Source organism: Myotis nattereri (assembly GCF_964212035.1).
Source record: "Myotis nattereri genome assembly, chromosome: 20".
Classification (NCBI taxonomy): Eukaryota; Metazoa; Chordata; class Mammalia; order Chiroptera; family Vespertilionidae; genus Myotis; species Myotis nattereri.
Window position 1 is genome coordinate 6658790 of NC_138096.1, and position 25198 is coordinate 6683987.

The 25198-nt window shown below is 42.1% G+C and overlaps 1 protein-coding gene across 1 annotated transcript; it reads left to right on the top strand.

The window, feature by feature from the left end:
* The first annotated feature begins 180 nt into the window (after positions 1-180).
* Positions 181-24990, top strand: AIDA (axin interactor, dorsalization associated). The gene is made up of 10 exons (XM_081114530.1): positions 181-375; positions 7080-7149; positions 12059-12112; positions 12557-12611; positions 16840-16903; positions 17062-17168; positions 18021-18143; positions 20387-20509; positions 22683-22800; positions 22928-24990. Exons 1-10 carry the CDS (start codon positions 266-268, stop codon positions 23022-23024), a joined length of 921 nt encoding a protein of 306 aa, XP_080970656.1. The 5' UTR covers positions 181-265; the 3' UTR covers positions 23025-24990.
* Positions 24991-25198: the final 208 nt, after the last annotated feature.

A 25198-nucleotide genomic window follows, 5' to 3' on the forward strand; every position in this document is an offset into this window, starting at 1 on the left:
CCGCTGGGGGGAGCGGGGCGGCCTCAACCTAACGCGGGGCGGGGCGGGGCCTCGGGGGCGGGGCCTTGGGGGCGGCCGCGGCCGAGCCGCCAAGTTTGGCTGTGGCGGCAAATGGGCTTGGGCGGCTCCTGGGCGGGCGGCGGCGGCGGCGGCCGGAGCGGTTCCTCCCGGCCCTGTTGATGTCGGGGCCCGGCCCGGGGAGGATGGCGCCCTAGAGCCCGGCCTCGGCGGGGCAGGGGCGGGCGGGGACGGGCGGGGACCGGCCATGTCGGAGGTGACCCGGAGCCTGCTGCAGCGCTGGGGCGCCAGTTTCAGGAGAGGCGCCGACTTCGACTCGTGGGGCCAGCTGGTGGAGGCGATCGACGAGTATCAGATGTGAGTGCCGAGCGGCGCGCGGGCGGGCGGCCTCCCCGGGTCCTGTCGGTCCCTCCCATCCCTGCCTCGGCGGCCGAGGCTTCCCAGGGTGGGGCCCCGCGGGCACTGGGTCTCGATCGCCCGGCCCCCGGGCGGCTGCTGCCCTGGGGACACCACGATCCGCGGGCTCCCTGGGCTTCCTCGCCCTTCTCCCTGCCCCCGCCTCCCCCGGGCCAGCCCCCATTCAACAGGTTGCCCCGGTCTCCGGGGCCGCCGGCCCCATCGGGCTGCCTCCTTAGTTCCTCCCCCCCCCCCCTTCTCCCGGGTCCCCCGCTTGCAGTTTCCTTTCCTCCTTCCCCCCCTCCCCGCCTCTCGCAGGTTGCCGCCCCTCAATTTCTCTGTTAGAATCTCCGGGGGGTGGAGGGGGTGGAGGGGGGAAACTTGGGTGCTCTCCACCCCTGTTGCAGGCATGAGTGGCTCTGTGCACGGTGCCATCCTCCCCCCGCCCCCCCATCCCCGGGTGCAGGACTGGAGGGGACTAACTGGTGGCGATGGAGAGGAGAGGTGGGGGGGGCGCCCCCGGGAAAGCGGCGAGGCCAGAGGTGCCTCCCCGGCCCAAACCAGGGTGGTCCCCCCTCGCGCGCCCCTTCTCCGCCCATCGTTCTGCAGAGCCCTGTTTTCCGCGTCCACCTCGGTTCCGTTTCGGTTTCTGGGACTGTTATGTGCTCAGCAGCGTGTGGGTCCCACCCACCCACCCCCTCGCTCGGGTGTTTTGGGTGGAGCCCGCGCAGGATGTGAACAGAAAAGAGAGCAAAAATGTGAATTAATAGACCACGCACGGGAGCCGCCGCTCCCTCCCGGGCCCCTCCTCCTTTTCCTGTGTGTAATGTGTAGCCCCCGGGTGCGTGTGTGGACCCGTTTCTTTGATTTCTTTCCCTTTCTAGTTTCTCCTCTTCCCCCCCCCCCAAAAAAAGTAAGAGTTTTTTATTTTTTTTATTACAAGATTTACGTACATATAAAACTTTGATTAGATTCTTGCACATTTCCCTGGAAATAACTGGCTGCTAAAATGCCATTGCAAACGGTTGCCATTAATTTACTTCTTGGGTTAAAGCAAGTTATTGTTTTGAGGCTGCAGGGAATATGGAAAACCATGTGTGTGTAAAATCCCCCCATCCCCACCCCCAGTCTTCTGGGAAGGATATAGGGCTGGTACTTGGAGGAGCTAAATTCTTGTCCTTTCTCTACAATAGTTATTTGTGTGTGTGTGTGTGTTTTTTTTAAATATATTTTATTGATTTTTTACAGAGAGGAAGGGAGAGAGATAGAGAGTTAGAAACATTGATGGGAGAGAAACATCAATCAGCTGCCTCCTGCACGTCTCCCACTGGGGATGTGCCCGCAACCCAGGTACATGCCCTTGACCGGAGTCGAACCTGGGACCCCTCAGTCTGCAGGCCGACGCTCTATCCACTGAGCCAAACCGGTTTCGGCGTTATTTGTGTTTTTATATGACCATGCAGTGGAACGTGTCCATGTTCTCCTACCCCAGTGGTCGACAAACTCACTAGTCAACAGAGCCAAATAGCAACAGTACAATGATTGAAATTTCTTTTGAGAGCCACATTTTTTAAACTTAAACTATATATAGGTAGGTACATTGTTATTAACTTAATTAGGGTCCTCCTAAGGCTTAGGAAGAGCCACACTCAAGGGGCCAAAGAGCCGCATGTGGCTCCCGAGCCGTGGTTCGCCGACCACTGTCCTACCCCATCTCACTGACTTTGAATTGCCTGTAGTTGCAAAAGACAGAGAAACAGCCCTGCTCTGGGCGGTTCTGCCGTGCATATCGTTTGATTTGCACTTTCACTTGATAGCACTTGCTCTTGCAAATAAATACTCGGTGAGCGTATTATTCTCATTTTACATAAAGAGGAAACAGAAGCTGGGGTTAAGCAGGCTACCCAGGGCCACAATGCTGTACCGCTGAAATCTGAGGTTTTGCAAAAATTCCCAATCCTGTCTGCTCGGCTCCATAGTATTTAAGACACTTTGTCTAAGATGTGTCGTGTGTGTAACTTGGGAAATGAGATTTTCTTCATTACCAAAGAACGTGCCCTTCCATACTCTCGCCTGTTAGGCAGTGAGCACCTATGTGGGTCCTCAGGCTGGGTGTTCGCCAGGATTGCAGACCCTGCAGTGGAAAGCTGCCTCTCGCTGTGATGTGGCGGGACCCTGCAGCTGTTGGCATTTAGCAGCGGGGCTCACAGTGCAGAGTGGAGAGTACCGTGTCCAATTGAACTTACAAAGGAAAGTTGGGTATGCAAGCTGTTAGCTAGCCCTGAGGAACAGGCACAGACAAAGCCGTTGTTGGACCTCCATACCAGCTTTTTAACTTTGTCATTCAGAGTAGTTCTCAGGTTTTAAAAACTGCCAGTGTGATGATTGGCTTAAATTTTATAGATGTGTAAAAACGAGGCTATATATAAAATGAGGTTGAAATGGTCAAAGCAGTGCAATTTACAATAGCTGAGATCTGGAAACAGCCCAAGTGCTCATCAGGAGACGAGTGGATAGAAAAGCTGCGGGACATTGACCCCCCCCCATGGAATATTATGCAGCCGTGAAAAAGAAGGATCTCTTACCCTTTGAGACAGCATGGAGGGACCTGGAGAGCATCATGCTAAGTGACATACGCCAGTCAGAGAAAAACATGTATCCCATGATTGCACTCATATGAACAAAATAGATCCAGAGACAGAAGCATGGACCAAACTCTGGAATCTCAGAGGAAAGGCGGGGGAGGGTGGATGGGTGGGTGGGAAGAGATCAACCAAAGAACTTGTATGCATATATGCATAACCCATGGACACAGACCGTAGGGTGGTAAAGGCCTAGGGTGGGGCAGACTAGAAGGGGTCAATGGGAAGGAAAGGAGGTATATGGAATACTGTCAACAATAAAGATTTTAAAAAGTCAATCAGGAAAAAAAAAAAAGGTTGAATTTAAAATTCATATATTCAAAAAGGAAGGCACATTGTCTTTTTTATTGTAATTATCTGTGAGGAAAGGCTGCAGAAAAGACCATTTGGGGACTACTAAATGATGTAAAAAAGAATTGACAGGTTGTAGTCACTGACCGGATATTGAGAGTGAAGAAGGAGGGAGGGTCTAGGATAATTGGCATTTCTCACGGGGTAGGCAGCAATGTCTTTATTTTTTTTTATATTTTTAATATATTTTTATTGATTTCAGAGAGGGAGAGGGAGAGAAAGAGAGAAACATCAATGCTGAGAGAGAATCATTGATTGGCTGCTTCCTGCACACCCTCCACTGGGGATCGAGCCCACAACCCAGGCATATGCCCTTGACCGGAATCGAACCCGGGACCCCACAGTGTGCAGGTCGATGCTCCATCCACTGAGCCAAACCGGCCAAGGCGGCAGCAATGTCTTTAAGGTCATACTCCATACAGTAGCGCCTTTATGGGAGGGGGGTGCTCGGGGAAAGGATGTCATGTTTAGCATTAACATAATGTGAGATACTGTAGCGTAAACAATTTCATCACTAAGCAATTGAGAGCTAGGGGAATAAAGACCAGTATGATTTGATTTCCACCATCAAATTGACTAATTGGAGGATTTCAGAGTGAATTGGGTATTGCAATTACAGAAGCATGAAAAGAAAGTGCTACCACATTGCTCACTGTTTCCTGAAGATTCTGGTTCACGGCTTTTGTAAAAACACTTTTTCTGTCCACCCCGACCTCCTCTACTCAGTCTTGCACATTCTACCCCGCCAATCCTACTTAAATGTTTCCTTTGTAATTAGCACCATCTAAAATACATGATACTTTTCTATATTGGTTTGATGTAATCTCTCTCCCCACTTGAATGTAAGCTCTTTGAGGGCAGGGTATCCAAGCTATACTTAGTGTCCAGAGTAGTGCTAGGCTATCACAAATAATTGCTTAGATATTAGATAATTACCGCAGTCTGTTGAATGCATGGATTCAGTAGTATGCTGTGGGAACATTAGAGAGTTGATGCCAAAATACTGTTGGAAGATTTAAACAAATTATATGGCAAATCCTAACTTAGGGTAGAGTGGTATAGAGTCTCTTGCTCAGAATCAGATATCTCACAAACCAAATCTGAGGTCTTAGCCTAGCACGCGGATGCTCAGTAAATATTTGTTAAAGTGAATGGGTCAGTTTGGAGACTGAATAATACCTGTTGTTAATCACCTTTACTATTTCTTACATCAGTGTTACTCAGGTGTGGTCTACAGATTGGTGCTGGTCTGCAATGAGATAAATAAGGGAATTGAGATTTGAGATTTAGAAACTGTAGCAATTTAACATCTGCACGATCATTTTTATTTTATAGAAGTACTAGAGGCTCAGTGCACGAAATTCGTGCACTGGTAGGGTCCCTCGCCGCTGCCGGCTGCTGGCTGGGGCCTCCCTCCCTTCCCCCGGCCGGCCCTGCCCCCTGGTTGAACTCCCGGTCGAGGGGACACTTTGCATACTACGCTTTTATTGCATAGGATTGGCCTGGAACAGATTTGGGGAGAAGAACTGGTCCTTCACTCTAGACAGTTTGAGAAGCACTGATTTCTGTCACAGACTGCTGTCAGTCAACTACTTGTTTATGTGTTTAAAGTTTAATTAAAACTCCCCTTTGAGAATAGTCCTGATTTATCTGTAGGAAGCATTGAAAGGTGAGTTTATTCTCTAGAGAAGAATATTTGATAGATGTCTCACCTCTACTAACAGAACGGCAACTCTTGCACCTTGCTTGTCTGATATCCAAAAGCATGTGGGTTTTCCCTCAAGGGACACAATCATGTCTCACTTTGCCTTCAAATGGTACAATCATTTATGGATTTAGACAATATATTTGCCTCGGTTTTTAAAAAGTTTAGAATAACTATTGAGGTTTAATTTATATACCACGAGTTCACTCATTTTACATAAGCAATGAAATGAATTTTTAATAAATTTACCAAGGTGGGTAACCACCACTACAATAAAGTTTATAACATCGTCATCACTCCGAAAAGACCCCTTGTGCCCATTTGCAGTCACTTTATATTCCTACTCAAACCCCAGGCAACTGCTCATCTATATTCTGTCTCTAAAGATTTGTCTTATCTGGACATTTCATGTAAATTGAGTCATATAATATGTGATCTCTGTGACTTCTTTGATTTAGCATAATGTTTTTGAGGTTCATCCATGTTGTAGCATGTATCACTACTTCATTCTTCTTAATGCCAAATAATATTCCATTGAATGGATATACTCTTTTTGGTTTACCCCATTCATCGATGGGTGGACATTTGGGGTATTTCCACTTTGGGGATGTTATGCATAATACTGATGCTGTAAGCATTCGTGTACAGGTTTTTTGTGTGAATATATGTTTTCAGTCTTTGGGAATATACCCAAGATTTTGAAATTGCTGGGTTATATGTAACTCTGTGCTTAACTTTTTGAGGAATTACCAAAGTGATTTCTACAGTGACTGTACCATCCTACCAGCAATATATGAGGGTTCTAATTTCCCCACATCCTTGCCTACACTGTTATTTTTTTCTCTCTTTAAAAATGATACCCATCCTAGTGGGTGTGGCATGGTATCTCATTATGGTTTTGATTTGTATTTCCCTAGTGACTAATGGTAAGATAGATATTCATGTACTTATTGGTCATTTTTGTATCTTCTTTGGAGAAAAGTCTGTTCAAATTCTTTGTCCAATTTTTAAGTTGAGTTATTTGTCTTTTTATTCTTTGGTTGTTAAAAGTCAATCCTGTGTTTTTGCTGCCTCAGAAATTGCTTTGGATCTTCACTGTTGAGCTGTACTGGTAGCACAGCTCCCTCCTTGAAAATTCACCCAAGCCCTAGCTGCTATTTTTAATTTTGATGATAAATGGGCAGACAATGATTTTCATGGCTGACTGGTGGAGTTTTCTTTATTTTCCATGAAAAATGTTTTCAAAAGTATAATTTGGTTGCGCATTACCACTTTGGCATGGCTGTAATGTGGACTCATCTTACCAGCAAATTAACAATAGACTGGTGAAGCGTCTCTGGTTGGTACTGTTAATGGTGCTCACTGGAAGTTTTAAGCAGAATCTGGACAACTGCTAATTGGCTTGTTACAGCAGAAATGTATGCGTCTAAAGAAAGTTGGGTTAGATGCCACTTGAGATTCTTTCCAGCTCTAAGATTCTGTTTTTACTGTCTAAAGCTCAAATTTGTCCCAGTGAAATGCTCTGAAAAGTATCTTGTTTTCATTGTCATTGTATAAAGAGTTTGATTCTAAAGATAATGTAGATTTATACTTTGAAACCAGAACATAGATTATTGCACTTCACTGTCTGTTTTTTAAAATATTGAAATTGTGCCCTGGCCAGTGTGGCTTCATTGGTTCGGCAGCATTCCATGCACCAAATGGTTGCTGGTTCAATTCCTGGTTAGGGCACATGCCCCTGGTGCAGGCTGGAGCCCCAGTAGGGGGCATGCAGGAGGTAGCCAATTGATGTTTCACTCTCACATAAAGGTTTCTCTCTCTCCCCTTCCCTTCCCCTCTCTCTAAAAATGTATAAATAAAATAAAATATTTTTAAGAATAAAAGATTGAAGTTGCTTCACGTTGTTGCACTTGAGATACTTTGCTTTCCTTCAATTCTAAAGAATATATATGTTTTTCTTCTTACAGATTAGCAAGACATCTACAAAAAGAGGCCCAAGCTCAACACAATAATTCTGAATTCACAGAAGAACAAAAGGTATCATAAGATAATTGCCAGATATGTCAAATTCCAAATGAACAGGGTTCCGTCTTTTTTTCTTAAGTATATTTTATTGATTTTTTACAGAGAGGAGGGAGAAGGATAGAGTTAGAAACATCGATGAGAGAGAAACATTGATCAGCTGCCTCCTGCACACCCCCTACTGGGGATATGCCTGCAACCAAGGTATATGCCCTTGGCCGGAATCAAACCCCGGGACCCTTCAGTCCTCAGGCTGACGCTGTATCCATGAGCCAAACTGGTTAGGGCAGGGTTCCGTCTTTTGATTCCATTAAGCAAAAACAAAACTGTTATACAAAGAACGATACTGATTATGCTTTGCTGAACATTGTGATCACATAGAGATACCACGTGATTTGCCACTTAGTGAATTTCTTACTTCATGAATTTCTTGACTTAGCCATTTAGACTTTGTTTATCTTAGTGGAGATCATCTACACATTGGTTGGGAGGGAAGTCCATAAACTGGAGTTCGATGATGAGTAATTGTATCTTATTTTTAACTCTGAGCTTTCTTAACTTCTCTACCTCCTTTCAAAACAAAACAGACACTCCCCCCAAAAAGTCACCACTGAAAAAAATTAGTTCAGTAGTTTTGGATAAGATTCTGTCGGCAAAATAAATGCAGAAGATTGCAAAATGTTTCATTGGTGCTCTTTCTCCTTGAATTAAAATTTTAATGTGTCATGTTAATTCCTTGTACTGGTAGAGATGATGAAAAATAGGATGCTTTAAGAAGCTTTACTTTAAAGAATGAGATGAAATGGGAAGAAACAATTCCCATTTTTCCCCATCAGAGTATCTAATGTAAAATCAGATTTTAATCTCATAGATAAAGGAAAAAGAGTTGTGTCAGTTTTTCCTTCATCTCAAGTTCCATCAGTGGATGAAATGTCGGCCTGAGGAATGAAGGGTCCCGGGTTCGATTTCGGTCAAGGGCATGTACCTTGGTTGCGGGCGCGTTTCGGTGGGGGGTGTGCAGGAGGCAGCTGATCGATGTTTCTCTCTCCTCGATGTTTCTCACTCTCTATCCCTCTCCCTTCCTCTCTGTAAAAAAAATCAATAAAATATATTAAAAACAAACAAACAAAAAAACATCGGTCCCCTGTCTCCTGTGCACTCCCTACTGTGGATCAGGCCCAAAACCCAGACATGTGCCCTGACTGGGAATTGAACTGACAACCTTTTGGTGCACAGGAAGCTTTCAAAAATATTTAATGAATAAATGCTTCATTATTAATCTTATATTATTGATATTTATTCATATATGATTATTATTTCAAGGTAAGAGAAATCCTAATCCTAAATCTCTAAATTTTTGAGAGCATAACTTATATACATCTCCACAATATTTATTTTAAAGGACTCTAAAACAGAACTACTGATCCCTCAAAACTTTACTAATTGGTGATAAAATATTCATAGGGATTTTCTAATAATATCCACAAAGACTTCTGGTGGAAAGTAAGAAAATTTGTGATTCTTATTTGATCCTCCCTCGTGATTAGTTGACTTGGCTTTCTAGTCCCAATAGTTTTGTCATAATAACAACTGGGTTTAATAGCCAAAGAATAGCCGCCAAAAGCTTTCATTCCATTAAGTTCCCTACTTTGGTGTCGTAGATTTTCTCATGTAAGTTTCTGGGCAGAATAGAACATCATGTCTCATGATGCTTAGAAAGTCTTTTCCTGTTTTGAATCAAATTTGGTGATAATGAGAATTCTAGCACTAATGCTTGTATTATATTTTATAGGCATCCCCTTTCTACTGCCTCGCCCTTCTCTTCCTCCCTTCCCAGCCTCCCCCTAGCTAGAGAGTAGATGACTAGCTGTTTAAGCCTAAAAAATTAAATCTGGATTGAGACTATACTACTTCAACTATGTGTATTTTTAAAACTTATTTCAATTGACTACATTTTAGCAAAATTAATGTAGCTCTTTAATTGTCTAATTTTTATTCCATCTTTTTCTTTGTAACTGCTCTTTTTGGAGTTGTCAATTTCCCTAGCAACAATAAACTAAAATAGCCAATATTCTGAAAATGAGGACATTACCATTTCTGTATCATATCAGCCATGAACAATTAATTTGAATGAAGGCTGATAATTTAAATGTTTCTGAATTTAAACTTCACTTACCCTCAATGTACATTAGTTACTAGTCAGTACTTACTCTGGTACAAGTGGTCTGTGCTTGTCAGTCATTTTTGTGTCCATTTGTTTCTAAGAAAGGTGAAACAATTACAGTAGCAAGCACTTGATTTTGACACCAATAAATCCAGCATGTTTTAAAAGTCATTGTTACATCTGAAAATGATAGTGTTTCACTCGTTTTTTAATACTGATGTTGGGTGTGGTCCCTTAAAATAGTTATGAATAATGCCTATTGGTATTTTGCCATAGTTCAGTAGATTCCGGCTGAAAAGCTGTTGCTTCTGCTTAACTTGAAGAAATGTTCATTTTAAAATAGGTTTATTAGTGGACTCATAGTTGTTAAACTACATTTTACTTTAAAAGTTAAAAGTATCAAATCAAATGGATTTTAGAGTAAAGAAGGAAAAGGAGTTAAGTAATATTTTTAAGACTTGCTCATTGATATATCTCACTTAATACAGCAAAACCCTTTTTAAAAGAACATTTTTGAAAGAACAAAAAGTATGGCCAAATGGTATTAAAATAAATGTATTGCTTTTTTATATTTTGTATAGAAAAAATTTGATGTGCAGGGCAGCTTACTTCACCCCTGTTTAATTTTCACATCTATGAAATGACTGTCTCTAACTGGTAGAATTATAGTGAGGATTAAATGAATTGAAGCTTATAAATCACTTAGGAGAGCTTGTCAGTAAGTGCTCTATAATTGTTAGCCATTACTGCTCCTATATTATTACATTTATGTTTAACATTATTTATTAGTTTTGTCAGAGTTGAGTGGTATAGTTGAATAACAATGATTAGATTTTATTTAGAAAAGATTCACTGATTTCTATGCAAAAGCTATTTGAGCCCTAACCGGTTTGGCTCAGTGGATAGAGCATCAGCCTGCAGACTGAAGGGTCCCAGGTTTGATTCCGGTCAAGGGCATGTACCTTGGTTGTGGGCATATCCCCAGTAGGGGGTGTGCAGGAGGCTGCTGATCGATGTTTCTCTCTCATCCATGTTTCTAACTCTCTATCCCTCTCCCTTCCTCTCTGTAAAAATCAATAAAATATATTTTAAAAATGTCTTTATATAAAAAATAGCTATTTGAGATGTTATATAAATCTGTCTTGAATCCTTTTGTGCTTAACATATTTAAATGGAATCTTTAAATGTAAATTTTCAGAATGAAATTGGGTGTTTTCTAAACTCTTACGTTGGGATTAAAAGGAATGTTTAGATTGTGGAGGTAATTAAATATGGTTACTTGTGCATTAGCCAAGAGTCACATCTTGCTCGGTAGTGGTTTATTTTGTGAGTTGCTGTGCCAGCTTTTATTATTGACATAATAATTGCAATAATGCACACTAGCCTAAGCACCGAGGCCAGGATGATACTTGTCACTCCTCTTTGCTCCTCATTATCTTGCAGAGAAAGCTGACAAAAGAAAACCGCCAAATTCAACAAACATTTATACATTTAGGAAAACATGTCATTTGTTTGCAGAATAGTTCATTGTGAAGGCACTGTAAATATTGTACAAAGGTACTTCAATTTTATGGTCTGGATTGATTTCTAATAAAAACTTAAGAAATGTCTTTTTTGGGAGGACTTGAAAGTATAGATGGGCATAATTTGGCTGCCTGCTCTTACAGATATTTCTTCTATGGGTGTCCTCCTTTTCATAGCCGCCCTAGTCATTCATGTTCTTGTTCATTACCATTTACTTGGATACTTGAAATAACCCGACTGATCTTACCTTCAGTTTTTTACCTTTTCTACTTCATCCTATGGATTCTGTTGTCACAGCAATCTTCTTAAAGGGCAAATCTGATTGTCATTCTGTGTTCAAAAACCTTCAGTGTAATTTACTGCTAAAGTAATGACAGATTCCTCAGCTAGTCATTGAAGGTCCCCTTCAGAATGACGCCCCCATCCCCAACACACACACACACACACACACACACACACACACACACACCCCATACTTCAATTCAGTTGGGGACAAATGAATCATGACAATCTTCTAAGCTTTTTAGTTTTAAAAATCTTCCCAGTCACTGGAGCATGTGGTCTTGTTCCATTTCTTCAGAACATACAGTGGCTTACTCTGCTGAATCTTACAGAATCATGTGTCTCTTCTTTAGATTACAGTGATTTTGTACATGTCTTATCTTATACCATAGAAGCTGAGCTTATTAAGGTCAAAGACTATGTCCTGTCGCTTAATATCCATTTTATAGCTCATATTATTTATATAAAACAGACCTGACTGTGAAACTTGCCACCCTTCATCACAGTTATTAATTTTGCTTACTAGTGCCTATGTATTTAATTATGTAAAGTCATGATTGGACTTAGTAAAAATTAAATTATATCATGCTAACTTTCAGATACTTTTACTTTTAAATCTTTTAATGAATTTCAGGCTTTATGGAAAAAAAGAGAAGGCAGAGTTTGGAGGGAACAGGTTGGAGGTCCTTTTCATTGCCCTTTAAATCATGTCATAAAGCTGTCGTCAAAGTAAACTTAATTTAACATTGGTGGTGGCACATTAGGTCTCCCTCATCCCAGCCCTTTGCTGCCTGTTTCTCTTCTTTAAAATCTGCAAGATGCTAAAAGAAAGAGAATTTAACTTATTTTTAGAAATTATACATCCTTTATCAATAAAATTTAACTGGTGATTTTGACAACTACTAGTTAATGGTTATAATATTTGGTATTTATAGCTTTTTCTTTTTTCTACAGAAAACCATAGGCAAAATTGCAACATGCTTGGAATTACGAAGTGCAGCTTTACAGGTAAATAGGTTTTTGCCCCTCTTTCTGATATATGGAAACCACCAACTGTTAGGTCTGCAAAGTTAAGGAAAAGAAATTATTATGAACTATTCTAATGAAACATTAGGCATGCCTACTAAGAGCAATATTGTCTCAGGAGGGTTTTACAGCAATAGGAATTCATGAGTTAAGCTCATATGAAAATATTTAGTTAATTTTTTTATAAACTAGAACTAAAAGATATAACTTTAATTTTTTTCTTCTGTTATTATTCGTCTGAATGTTCCCAAAATACAACAACAAACAAAAATCCGCTTCAGACTTGTCATTTTCTACTTTGAAAGCAAGAAATAGATTCATTTATTTTGGCTACTTTTGGACTATTTAGTTCTTGCCACTTAAAAGACATCGGGTATAATGAAATCTTTATAATAAAAAGATGTAATATGCATATTTTGAATTCAGTCCACACAGTCCCAAGAAGAATTTAAACTGGAGGACCTGAAGAAGCTAGAACCAAGTAAGTTTTTCAGTGATACTTGTTTCAAAAGTATTCATTAGATATAAAGATTATTTAACACAGCCCTGACCGGTTTGGCTCAGTGGCTAGAGCGTCGGCCTGTGCACTGGAGAGTCCCGGGTTCGATTCCGGTCAGGGGCGTGTGCCTTGGTTGCGGGCACATCCCCAGTGCGGGGTGTGCGGGAGGTGGCTGATCGATGTTTCTCTCTCATCCATGTTTCTAACTCTCTGTCCCTCTCCCTTCCTCTCTGTAAAAGATCAATAAAATATATTTTTTAAAAAAGATTATTTAGCATAAATGCTTATTTGATTTATTTCTGTTAATATCTTGTCCTGTGTGATTTTTTAATGCTTTTATAATTCTTATTGTATTTATAGTAATTTTTATTTGGTTTACCTTCATTTAGAACAGTGATGGCGAACCTTTTGAGCTCAGCGTGTCAGCATTTTGAAAAACCCTAACTTAACTCTGGTGCCGTGTCACATATAGAAATTTTTTGATCTTTGCAGCCATAGTAAAACAAAGACTTATATTTTTGATATTTATTTTATATACTTAAATGCCATTTAACAAAGAAAAATCAACCAAAAAAATGAGTTCCCGTGTCACCTCTGACACACGTGTCATAGGTTCACCATCACTGATTTAGAAGATGAAAAATTTGATTCTAGGTTGTACTTGCCTCACCTATATGTTTTAGCCTTTATTTTGTTTTAATCACTGTAACAAGACTACAGTTACTTTGGTAAGCGTTTGTAGTCATGCCTACTGGAGAATTTAAAATTATAGTCATTGATGTCCATTTATTCCATGACATCCAAAGCTACAGTCCAGCTGTTTGAGCTGCTCTACAAAACATTTTTTTTTTATTGTCCTCATTTTCTTTCCCTTCTTGAAAGCTCTTTTGAAGTAAACAATTTCTTCAAATGTTTTGGTGGTTAGGATGCTGCTAAATAAAGCTTTTTTTGCTGGTTCAAATGAATGGTCTCTTAGAGAAAATGTTTGCAGTCTAGGCAAAGGCACAAGTATTGAATACCACCATAGTCAATATTAGGGTGCTTTCATCACCCCAGAAAAAAATTTTGTACCCAGTAGCATCCACCCATTTCGCCCAACTCCCCAATTCCCAGCCACTAGTTTAATTTCTGTCTCTAGATTTGCCTGTGTGGATATTGCTTATAGATGGAATCATATAATATACGGTCTTCAGTGACTGGCTATATATACCATTGTTTTAAGAAAAGCACATTGGTAGCTTTACTGGTTACTTAATGGTTATATAATGTTTCTAAAGAAAATTATAATCAGTTTTTCAATGATAAGCATAATTAGGACTTTGGCTCCTTAGTCACTATTTTCCATTATGTTTTTGTTTGATGTGTGTTTTTTCCCCCAGTTTGTTTCCAAATAAAACTTTAAAATCAAATAGATATGTAGGATGACTGTAAACTGTTTATCCTTAGGTCTTTATTATCTCTCCCTCTAAACATGTCCAGTTATTTCTCCTGTTGCCCAAGAGGATCTTTCATGGGTGACCATGGTTACCAATGTTTAGAGTAGCAGCTACCTAATAGCACTCAGGTAAATCCACTCAGTTGCAGTTTGCTAACTGACACGTGCCCATGACCTTACAGCTCATAAATGCCAGAACTGGGGTTTTTTGGTTTTGTTTAATCTTTATTTTTGAAAGTATTACAGATGTCTCCTTTGGTTTTGTTTTTACCCATTGACCCCCTCCACCCCACACCCACCCCTCCCAAGCCTTCACCACACTATTCCAGAACTTGTGTTGATCAGGGTTCTAAGTGGCTCCAGAGCCTGTGTGTCCTTCACTGCACTCTATATTAATACCTGTAACGTTAGAATATCGACATCAATCCTAACTATCTCCAGTTCAAGCTCCTGAGAGCTTATTGACACACATATTAGCAGATTGGACTAAAATCTGCAGTAGTCTTCTATTTCTTGTACTTTTGTTTGCTTTTTTAAAAAAAATATATTTTAGTGATTTTTTTACAGAGAGGAAGAGAGAGAGAGAGAGTTAGAAACATTGATCAGCTGCCTCCTGCACACCTCCCACTGGGGATGTGCCCGCAACTAAGGTACATGCCCTTGACCGGAATCGAACCTGGGACCCTTCAGTCCGCAGTCCGGCGCTCTATCCACTGAGCCAAACTGGTTAGGGCTGCTTTTTTCTTCTTTTTTTTTAAGATTAGGGGTAGGAATGGAAAGGAAAGATAGCATTATTGGGATTCATTCTGTTATATTTTGAATTTATATAGTTCTTTTCTTGTGGACTTCTCCCTCCCCCCTTGGTACTTACTAGCTTTTTAGATGACTTTAATTTGCTCTTGCCTCCTGAAGGCACATCAGTGTACATATTGTATCTCAGCAGGATATGCTCTGTAATTCTGATTTGATTAAAGCTAGGCACTTGTGAGTTAATTGTTGTATCAGAATCATTTCCTACAAGTTGGTGTTTGATACATTTTAAGTTAAGTGTACTTAGTCCAACTAGCCTCTGCCTCTTCTAAGACTGTAGGCAAAGGAAAATTAATGAATGACTATACTTTTCAATATGTGGACTTGGTTGCTTTATTTTGCTAATGTATTTTTCCTTGAGGTTTTTAAATCTCTTCATAATCCTGTCTGAAATATACTAAAACTAAGATCTTGAAGGTACTAGTCATTTAATTTCCTTATGTTAATCCTCAATAATATCAACATATCACATTTCAAATCTCTGCCACTTCCCCCTTAGCCAGTTCAGCTGTACAGTCCGTTCCATTCCTTGAACAAGTCAGACTCGTTCCTGCCTCGGAGCCTTTGCTGTTGCTCTCGCCTCTTCTCTAATACTTGGAAAACCCTTGTCCCAGAGCTACTTAGAGACGGTTCCCCTCATTCCAGGTCACAGCTCACACATCTTCTAACAAGTCAGTTGGGAAAGGCCTACCTTGCCACCTCAGCTGAAGTTCTCTCCTCCTCCACTTGTACAGGCTTCCTGTTGGCGGCCTTTATCACGCTAAGCGCAATCTTATGCTACCTTGTTAAGTTGTTGGCTCACCTATTGTCTGCTTGTCCTCACTGTGGCCTCTGATCCATATGTGAGGGCAAGAAACCTCTGTCTTGATCACTGCCATATCTCACACATCATGGGACATTGTGGACATTCAAGGCACATTTGTTGAGAAGAGGAGAGTGAGAGGAAGGATAAGGGTGAGAGCTGGAGGGGGGGAGAGAGAGAATGAGAATGAATGAGAATCTAGACACAAGTCTCAGATTTCTCTCTCACTGAAGGACTTAATAGGGGTGCTTAATAGGTCTGGTAAACACATCTCACTCCTGTTGAAGTCATATAATTGCAGTCTGTGCACTGGGATTTCCTCCTTTGAGATGACAATACGCCATACCTGTGTTAGCTTTAAGCTGCAGGACTCCAAAGTTAGGCTGAATAAGATGAATGTAAAGTCCTGGGAACTTCTTGGATTGCCCAGTTAATGCCGTTACTTCACCTTCATATAATTGCAGGTAATTACTGGAAACCCATAAGGCTAGATATGAAGCACATACTTATAGCACCTCTCCAACGTAGGCAGAAGAGTAGAACTCCTCTCTGTAAGTTTACATGCCAGAATGTACTCACTGAGCACAGCCATAGTCCAGGAGGTGGTGCCATAGCGTGTGGTTTCAGACTTCCCTTGAGGATAAGACTTTCTTTATGTTCGTGTGCACGTATGTTATGTATATGTATGTATGTAATAACCTTTATCATAAATGATAATGTTTATGTGTATGTGTATAATACACTTTACCAGTTTCATGTAGTTGAGGGGAAATCTAATCAGGACATAGAATAAGACATGTTCATGTACCTCTGATTGGTCATCTTTGATGTCAGTCTTTGAATGTCGTGCTCCAGGAAGGAGGCATTCCTTGTCTGTCCCCATGTCTCACCTGGGGCTTTGCGCACAGAACTATTTGGGGGTTTGTTTTCCATGAGGGCTTGGAGGCGCTGGAACTTAGAGAGCTTTGAAATTATCAGTGGCTGGAGCATCCTACGGAGATTTTCATTTGCTAAGGCCTCTAAGTCCATGGACAAATACACGATAAGATTGGCCATTTGCAAAAATTATTACTATGCAGAGAAAATTGATTAAAAACAGTCATTTGTGGTAAAATTTTAAATTTGATTCATAGAATTCATGTTCCTTTCTCTTTTTATTCTAGTCCTAAAGAATATTCTTACCTATAACAAAGAATTCCCATTTGACGTTCAGCCTGTCCCCTTAAGGTAAAGTAAATACGCACCCATATTCGTTTTCTTATTTTACACCTATTTGTGTCAACATTGTTTATATCAGCATCTTACGTGGGAAGTGAGCAGCTGGGAGGCTTCCCTAGAATACTTGGTTTTGTAGCTCATTATATTTTCTGTCCTTTTGCATGTAGAAGAATTTTAGCACCTGGTGAGGAAGAGAACTTGGAATTTGAAGAAGATGAAGAAGAGGGTGGTGCTGGAGCAGGGTCTCCTGATTCCTTTCCTGCTAGAGTTCCCGGTGGGTATCTTTGTTTTAAAATAGTCATAACTTAATCCCAGGCCAGGGCGATTGGAACTGATTTTGGTTCTTGCTAGTGGGGAGGAAGACATCTCCAGAGCCCGTGTCAGTCTGAAGCAAACATTTATGGCCATGTTATTGGCAGGAGCTATTTTAGAAGTGTGGTCTGAAAGTATCTTACTGTATCGGGGTCCCACCCTCAGGTTTGGTCATTCGCTAGGAGGACTCAGCATACAGTTGTACTCACAGCTATAATGTATTGCAGTGAGAAAAGTACAAGAACAGAACCAGCAAAGGGAAAAGGTATGCGAGCAAGTAGGGAAGCCAGGCGCGAGCTTCCGGGAGTCCTCCCTGTAGAGTTGAGTTGTGATTAATTCCCCCAGACACAAATGGGGGCAGCACAGGGAGATGTGCTCTGTCGGCCAGCACAGTGGGGACTCAGTGCCCAAGCTGGTACTGGGGCCGATCCCTTAGCCACCCTCTGCCGAGCACTGGCCGAAGTCCCTCCTCCCGGAGGAAAGCAGGTACTCAGCACAGACCGCCTTGTTTGCCCAGACAGCTTAGGCACAGTGGCTGTTCCTATCAGGGGCTGTGGGAACCCTCCCCGAATCCAGGTTCCCAGACACGTGCCCAGGGCTGACCTTGCAAGCAGGCCTTTCCCAGAGTAACAGCCTCGGCCCAGCTCTGTTCACTCTTTCCTGTGCACCGTCGTGGTACTTGTTTAATCAGTCACACTGTGGTCATTACGCCTGGAGCTGGGGGGTGGGGGTGGGTAGGAAAGCCAATCACGTAAAATGTTGACTCTGAAATTACCCGTGGAGCTCATTTCTATTGCTGTTTCTCTGTTACCAGGTACTTTATTACCGAGGTTGCCGTCAGAACCAGGAATGACATTACTAACGATCCGAATTGAGAAGATCGGTCTGAAAGATGCCGGGCAGTGCATTGACCCCTATATCACAGTCAGTGTGAAGGGTAAATAACTGCCTCCCTGTTTTCCCTCTGGTGACTTTTATAAAATGTTGTTTCTCATTGGGATAAATGGGGCGGCGGGACTCCCGTGTCTGTGACAGCTCAGTTCACATTCATTCTACAGTGAGGCAAGATCCCCGAGAAGAGGGCACCATTCCTTCTCCGAACATTTCTGAGAGATTTACTAAAAGCGTTTTCCTATTATAACTTATACTCATGTTTGCTTTCGAGGATTTTTTTTCTATGTCTTTTATTCTTAAAATTCCATCAAGGTTGCTGCCTAGACATATGCACTGTCTTCACGGCAAAGACATCCTTCAGGAAACAGGTTTAAAAAATGTCTCCCACCTCCCAAGGGTGTGTGGTTCCCGTTGCACAGCCGTGCTCTCCGGTCCCCTGGTGCCTCCACGCGAGGCCCCTTCGTTCTGTCCAGGAGAGCCGTGCCCAGGTGGGCGAGAGTCAGGGCGTCGATGAATCATCCGTGGAGAAGGGAAACAGGACATATCCGTAAACATCCACACCCAGAACGCAGTCCTGGGGGACGCTAAAAAGTGGCGTGTTTCTTGTCCTGAACCATGTTACCAAGGTTATTAACCCTTTGAGTGCCAAACAATATCCTAGGAACGATGCTAAAATTGCCAAGGCGTTTTTGCTGATTTACAGCAGTTTAGGAAAAAAATTATGAATCGCAAGTAAATGAAGTTACATAATTCAAAAACTTAAGGAAACCTTTACTACATTGACATATTTACCAATGTCATCATCACTAATAAAAGCAGACTTAGAACTGGATGCCATTTCAAAGCTGTGATAGCGTTCCCGGCACTTTTGGCGAAAGACAGGAGGAGCGGGACTCCGCTCCCCGACACTCTAGGGGTTAAACATGGTTAGTCTTAGAATTTGTTTTTTAACTATCCAGTGATTGACGCCTTGAAAACAACTTTTTCTGTCTTTGGCTTAAGAGGGGAACCACAGCGGTTGATTTCTTTTGTTGCATTGCCACGCATTTTATACAGAACTTTATTGTAAAGCACTCTGGGGCCTTTTAAAAATAATGACTGAGTGATTGAGAATGAAGTTGTCATACAATTATTCAGAAATGACAACACAGTTAATCCCACCCACAGTTAATCTGCAGTTTGAGGCAAATCAATGAAACAGATCTGGACTGCAATGAATTGGAGGGAGCTTTCACCAATGACAGAGATAAATTCAGACGCATGTGGGTTCATTAGTACCAAATAAAAGAAAAAGGAACTCGGCCACGGAGGAAAATTGTGACGTGGAGAAACCACGACCCACAGCACTAGTGCGGTGCTGCCTTATCTCCTGATGTGCAGTTATCAAGTCCAAGGTCGCCTGGAAAGCATTTGTGCCCGGCACTGTTCATAGGCCCTTAGCAAAGCTGCAGTCTCATTTGGGAATATACACGGTAAAACACACAATGTCATGATACCGTGATAGCTATTATGCATACACCTTGGGCTGAAATATGTTTTTGTGTAAATATCTTTAGGAACTGAAATAATTAAATGTGCTAAATCGTTTTAAGTCCCTTAAGATGGGTCTGTGGAGTAACACACCGAGGAGTCCTTACGCGAGTCCCCATTGAATTTGATTAAACTGGAAGATTCCCGGCTCCAGGAAATGAAAACCATGCTCCACACAGAGTGCACCATCTGGCTGTTGTAAATCAGGTTATGTTACCGCAAATGGAACCAGAATGTGTGTTATATACATGCAAAAGCACTCACGTATGGAGAGGTTTCATTGGCAGCTTTCATGCCCGATCGGTCCTCCGACTTGAATAGAACACGGGAATTCTGATAGAGGTCAGTTCACAGGCCCTCCCATGCCATGCAGTTGGTCAGGTGGGAGGTAGGGATATTATTCACATTCCAAAGTGTCATTGCACACAGGACTATAATGGCCTCTTCCCTGGGGAAGACACAATGCTCCTTCACCTCTGAACTATAGGATCACATTGTGTGCTCTCCAGGCTTCCTCAGGTACCCAGTCATGGCAAGGCTTCCTCTGCTGGTCCCTGAGGTCCCCCCCTCGCTCCTCAGCTCCCTCCACATACCTCTGGAGACCACAAGTCTTCCTTCAGGTGGCCGCCCACACCAGGTGGGAGCTCCCGTTAGCTGGGGGTCTGCCGGCCTCTAGGAAACAGAATCCCGGGGGTTCCTGTGTGTTTGAGTCTGTGCATTTGAAGGCTGCTGAGCAGAAACTCTTTTCCTCTCTAGATCTGAACGGGATAGATTTAACTCCTGTGCAAGATACTCCTGTGGCTTCACGAAAAGAAGATACATACGTTCACTTTAATGTGGACATTGAGCTCCAGAAGCATGTTGAAAAATTAACCAAAGGTGTGTAATCGTCAGTAACTGACCCCCTGTGCTCACAGTTCTCCTCTTGTTCATGTGTGTGGGCCTGGCGGACCCAGCAGCATTGGAAAAAGGAAATGTCACATCGTGTTTATGGAATTGAATGAGATACGTATTGATATTTAAATGTGGGAATCGGGAGTTGTGTTATCTAGTTGTATAATAAATAACACATAATAAAGCAGTCTTCCATAGTAAAATCTTATCATCTTTAACAACAGAATAGAATGAAAGCTTTCTTATATGAAGGGCTGAGGAAGCAGGGCTCCCTAAGGATTAAGGCTCACTTTTTCCAGCGCAATCTACTGGGCAGACAGACCCTGTCGTTTGCGTTAGTTGGCAGGAGGATGGGAAAGGACATACGCAAATGATTAAAAAGGTGAAGTCACATTTCCAAGTTGCACGGTTCTTGGGGTGAAACGTTTCTCTTGCCTTTCTCCACGGGATGCCAGTGTTCTCTGAACAGAAGACTTCGGAGTCCCTTTACCACCGGAGATGCAGTTGTGGTGTTTGCAGTGTTCAAACCCCGTGGGAGGATCGCACAAGATACACATGTGCCTCTTAAACAGTTGCTACGTCCTCTAAAACAGTGGTCACCAACCTTTCCGACCTCACGGACCACCAGTGGTCCACGGTTGGCGACCGCTGCTCTAAAAGACTTGATCTTTTCCTTCTCAAATCGGTGCTGCTGTTCCTGTGTCCTAAAGGACGGTCCTGCCCGGCTGGTGTGGCTCAGTGGTGGGTTGTCGACCTATGAACCCCAGGAGGTTGCAGTTCGATTCCCAGTCAGGGCATGTCCTGGTTGTGGGCTCCATCCCCAGTGTGGGGCGATCTCCAGTGTGGGGTGTGCAGGAGGCAGCTGACCAATGATTCGCTCTCATCATTGATGATTTTGTCTCCCTTCCTCGCCCTTCCTCTCTGAAATCAATAAAAGTACTTTAAAAAATAAAAGACTTGTCCTGCAGCGCTCCTGGTAGAGGGTGATTCTCTGAGTGTGAGCAGCTTCCTGGTGAGATGCAAATGCTTGGGCCCGCCAGAGTTTGAGAATCGCTGTGTTAGCAGCATAAGTAGGTAGGACGTGCTTAAGAAATAATGTCCAAGAAATGTCAGTGTGAAGTGTGCCTTCTGCAGGAAAATACAACAAAACTTTGTTTTCCATTTTACTCCATTGCTCTGAGAAATGTTTCTGATGTGGGGTGAGGGGGCGTGTTTCACGGGCTATTAGATTACAGTGGGGCCTTGACTTACGAGTGTCCCGACTAACGAGTTCTTCAAGATACGAGCCGTCTCTCAGCCGATTTTTTGCTTTGAGTTGCGAGCTAAAATTCGGGTGACGAGCCAGCTTCAGATACGCCACGGCTAGCTGGCGCAGCGAACGTCACAGTGAACGCCACCACATCAGCCCAGCATCACGCGTCTCACTCGTTCACTTTAAGATTTGACATACGAGTAATTTGAGTTACGAGCTCCGTCACGGAACGAATTAAACTCGTAAGTCAAGGCCCCACTGTATGTTTGTTTTATTGAGCCGTGTTCTTGACGACTTGACTCGCAGGGTATTAAAAATAGGACTGTATTCAGAAGTTGACTCCATTTTTCCCAGCTTTGAATTCCTTATGTACAGTGACTCTAGTTTGAACTGATATGAATACTAATGAATATGCTGTACCTTCTTCACGTTTACACGCATGTCAGCCCATCTTCCTAGGCCAGTGATGACGAACCTATGACACGCGTGTCAGAGGTGACACGCGAACTCATTTTTTTGGTTGGTTTTTCTTTGTTAAATGGCATTTAAATATATAAAATAAATATCAAAAATATAAGTCTTTGTTTTACTATGGTTGCAAATATCAAAACATTTCTATATGTGACACGGCACCAGAGTTCAGTTAGGGTTTTTCAAAATGCTGACACGCCGAGCTCAAAAGGTTCGCCATCACTGTCCTAGGCTATTCTCATTTCACGGGCCGTTCTTCGATCAGTCTGGCTCAGAAATTTTGCTAGAGTTTGGAGTGACAGCCACAGACATACCATCAGATCGTATAGCAAAGGTTACTTTATAAAATTATGCCAGTTGCTTATTCATATGCGTCTGGTGATTAAGAAAATGTATTGACAAGAATGGTGCTTTCATGCTTTTTCCATCCCTTAGGTGCAGCTATCTTCTTTGAATTCAAACACTACAAGCCTAAAAAAAGGTTTACCAGTACCAAGTGTTTCGCCTTCATGGAGATGGATGAGATTAAACCTGGGCCCATGGTAATAGAACTGTAAGTGATGCGCGTATGGAGTCAGTACTTAATGGAATGGTGACTAGTATTTCTTCTTAGTATGTGACCTTGAAATAGATCGATTATCAAAGTATTTTAAACAGTGGTTTTTCTATTGTGGTTACAGATACAAGAAACCCACTGATTTTAAAAGAAAGAAATTGCAATTATTGACCAAGAAACCACTTTATCTTCATCTACATCAAACTTTGCACAAGGAATGACCCTGCCATGAGTAACCTGGAACTTCGGTGAATTTTACCACTCACTAGAACCATCGTAGCTCTGTAGCATCCTCTCCCTTCAGCAGGCAGGAAGCAGGCCGTGCCAGGCCAGCGGGCCAGAGGGAGCCCCCTGCAAAGCTGCAGCACAGAACCCATGTCCAGCACGTCACTGACATGTAAGACTCCTTTGGATACAGGCTTATTGTAGGTTTTGAAACATGTTTTTACTTTTTTATTGACTGTGCAGATAATATTCTCCTTTCTAATTGACCACTACTGCCCTGCTTCCTGGAACAACACTGTTGTGGGTAGGATGTGCTCATCTTCAAACTTACTACAGCAATAAGAATGTACTAGAGTTTACACGTCTACTCCCTTCTGCTCCACTACGCTCTTTTGGTTTTTTGAATTAATGTCAGACTTTGGGCCGATGTGGGTAGGATAGTGTGGAACTGCTTTGGAGAGTTTGGACCAGTTATGCTGTCCCGGAAGTGAATTTCTAGGCCGCTCCTGGAAGGTGGCCTGAGTTCACCTGATCTCACCCTTCCCCTGCGTAGAGTGTGCCTTGGCCAGATCAGTACCCGTATGGGAGTGTTCCCAGGTTGTAGCTGTGATTTTCCCAGAGGACAAGATTGTTTCTGAAAGTGAGCATATTTTTAGTCGTGTTGATTTGCTCTTCTTCTACATCACATGGTTATTCTTTCTGATAGTGATTCTAGGGTTAGGGCGGAACCATCTCAGAATAATTACCAATTTTTAGGTGGGTTAATAATGTCTTCTAAATCATGTAATCTAAACATAATTTGAGTCAGATGCTAACGAGATACTGCAGGAATAACTGCTGGTTTTCTGACAACTGATTGTGAAACCTGCATACCTCTTACAGCGACAAGTATGCGAAATTTAGAGATACTCTATTTTTTTTATTTTTTATTTTTTACATAGGTAGATAGGATTGCCATTTATTTCCTGTTTAGATATATCACCATTCATCCATATGGGAATATGCAGGTCATTAGCTTGTTATAATTTGACTATTTACATTATTTTTGACTTAATGGGGCATAAATCAAACTTTCATAGTATACACGAGGCGCCTGTTTGATACACATTAAATCGGGGTGGGCTTTCTGTAGAGCCCACATAGTTCATGTCACTACTTTCCATGACCAGTGCTGGCGCGAGGGGAATGTGGTGCAGTACTTGGCCTGTTAAACTAGTGTAATAACCTGTCACACTGTTCAGTGTGTTTGCTTTTTAAAATAAGTAACCACAATGAAGTTGTCCCAGCCCTTGCACTTCAAGAGATTTAATCTTTCAGTTGTGTGTTGGGTCAATTCTGTTTACTGAGATGGATGTTGGAAACTTTAGGAGCCTGAAAGAATTCTCAGCCAGATTTAGTCTGGTTTCTCATCTTGATTAGATTAATTTCAAAACGGTTCCGTCCACAGTAGCTGGAGGGGATGAGGAATTGCCTTAAATAACTTCGTTGTTCACTCAACTCTTAGACTGTGAGTTGTCAGCCCCCCAGACTGTAAGCTCCTCAAGGGGCAAGAACCACACTTCCTCCACGTCATGTAAACTGAGGTAGGGACAGCGCTCTGTACCCTGCTGGACTCAGGACCTTTTGTTTGATGTTGCTGACAAGACCTAAAAAATCCTCTTTCAAAAAACCTACTATTAAAATGTAGCAAAACCGACATATTGTTCTTTCTCTTTTCTCATAGACCGTAAGACATGTATATCAAAGTGTTAATTTATATGAAGCATCTGCTACTGTTCACGAAGTATGTTTTATATGAACTACACATGCCTTTCATCAGTATTAAAGAAGCTTAAATTGAACACTGTGTGAGTAGCTTAGCTTTAATTCAGAACTGAATGAAATAACAAAGCAAGTGATTGTCCTGAAGCAGTAGACACAGAATACTCCACAACCCACAGTAAATTATTTAAATTTACTTTCAAATGAGAAAAAAAAAAAAATCAGCCATTGAACAATAACCACAACTGTAGAAATGCTTTCTGGCTGAAACATTGCTGCTTCATAAATGAGATGATTTATAAACCACGCCCAGACACACCATGACTGGAGATGGCTTCTGCACTAGATGTGACTTTCGAGATGGCGAGTGTGGCGTAACTGAGGGATGGTCCCCTGCCCTTTCTGGATA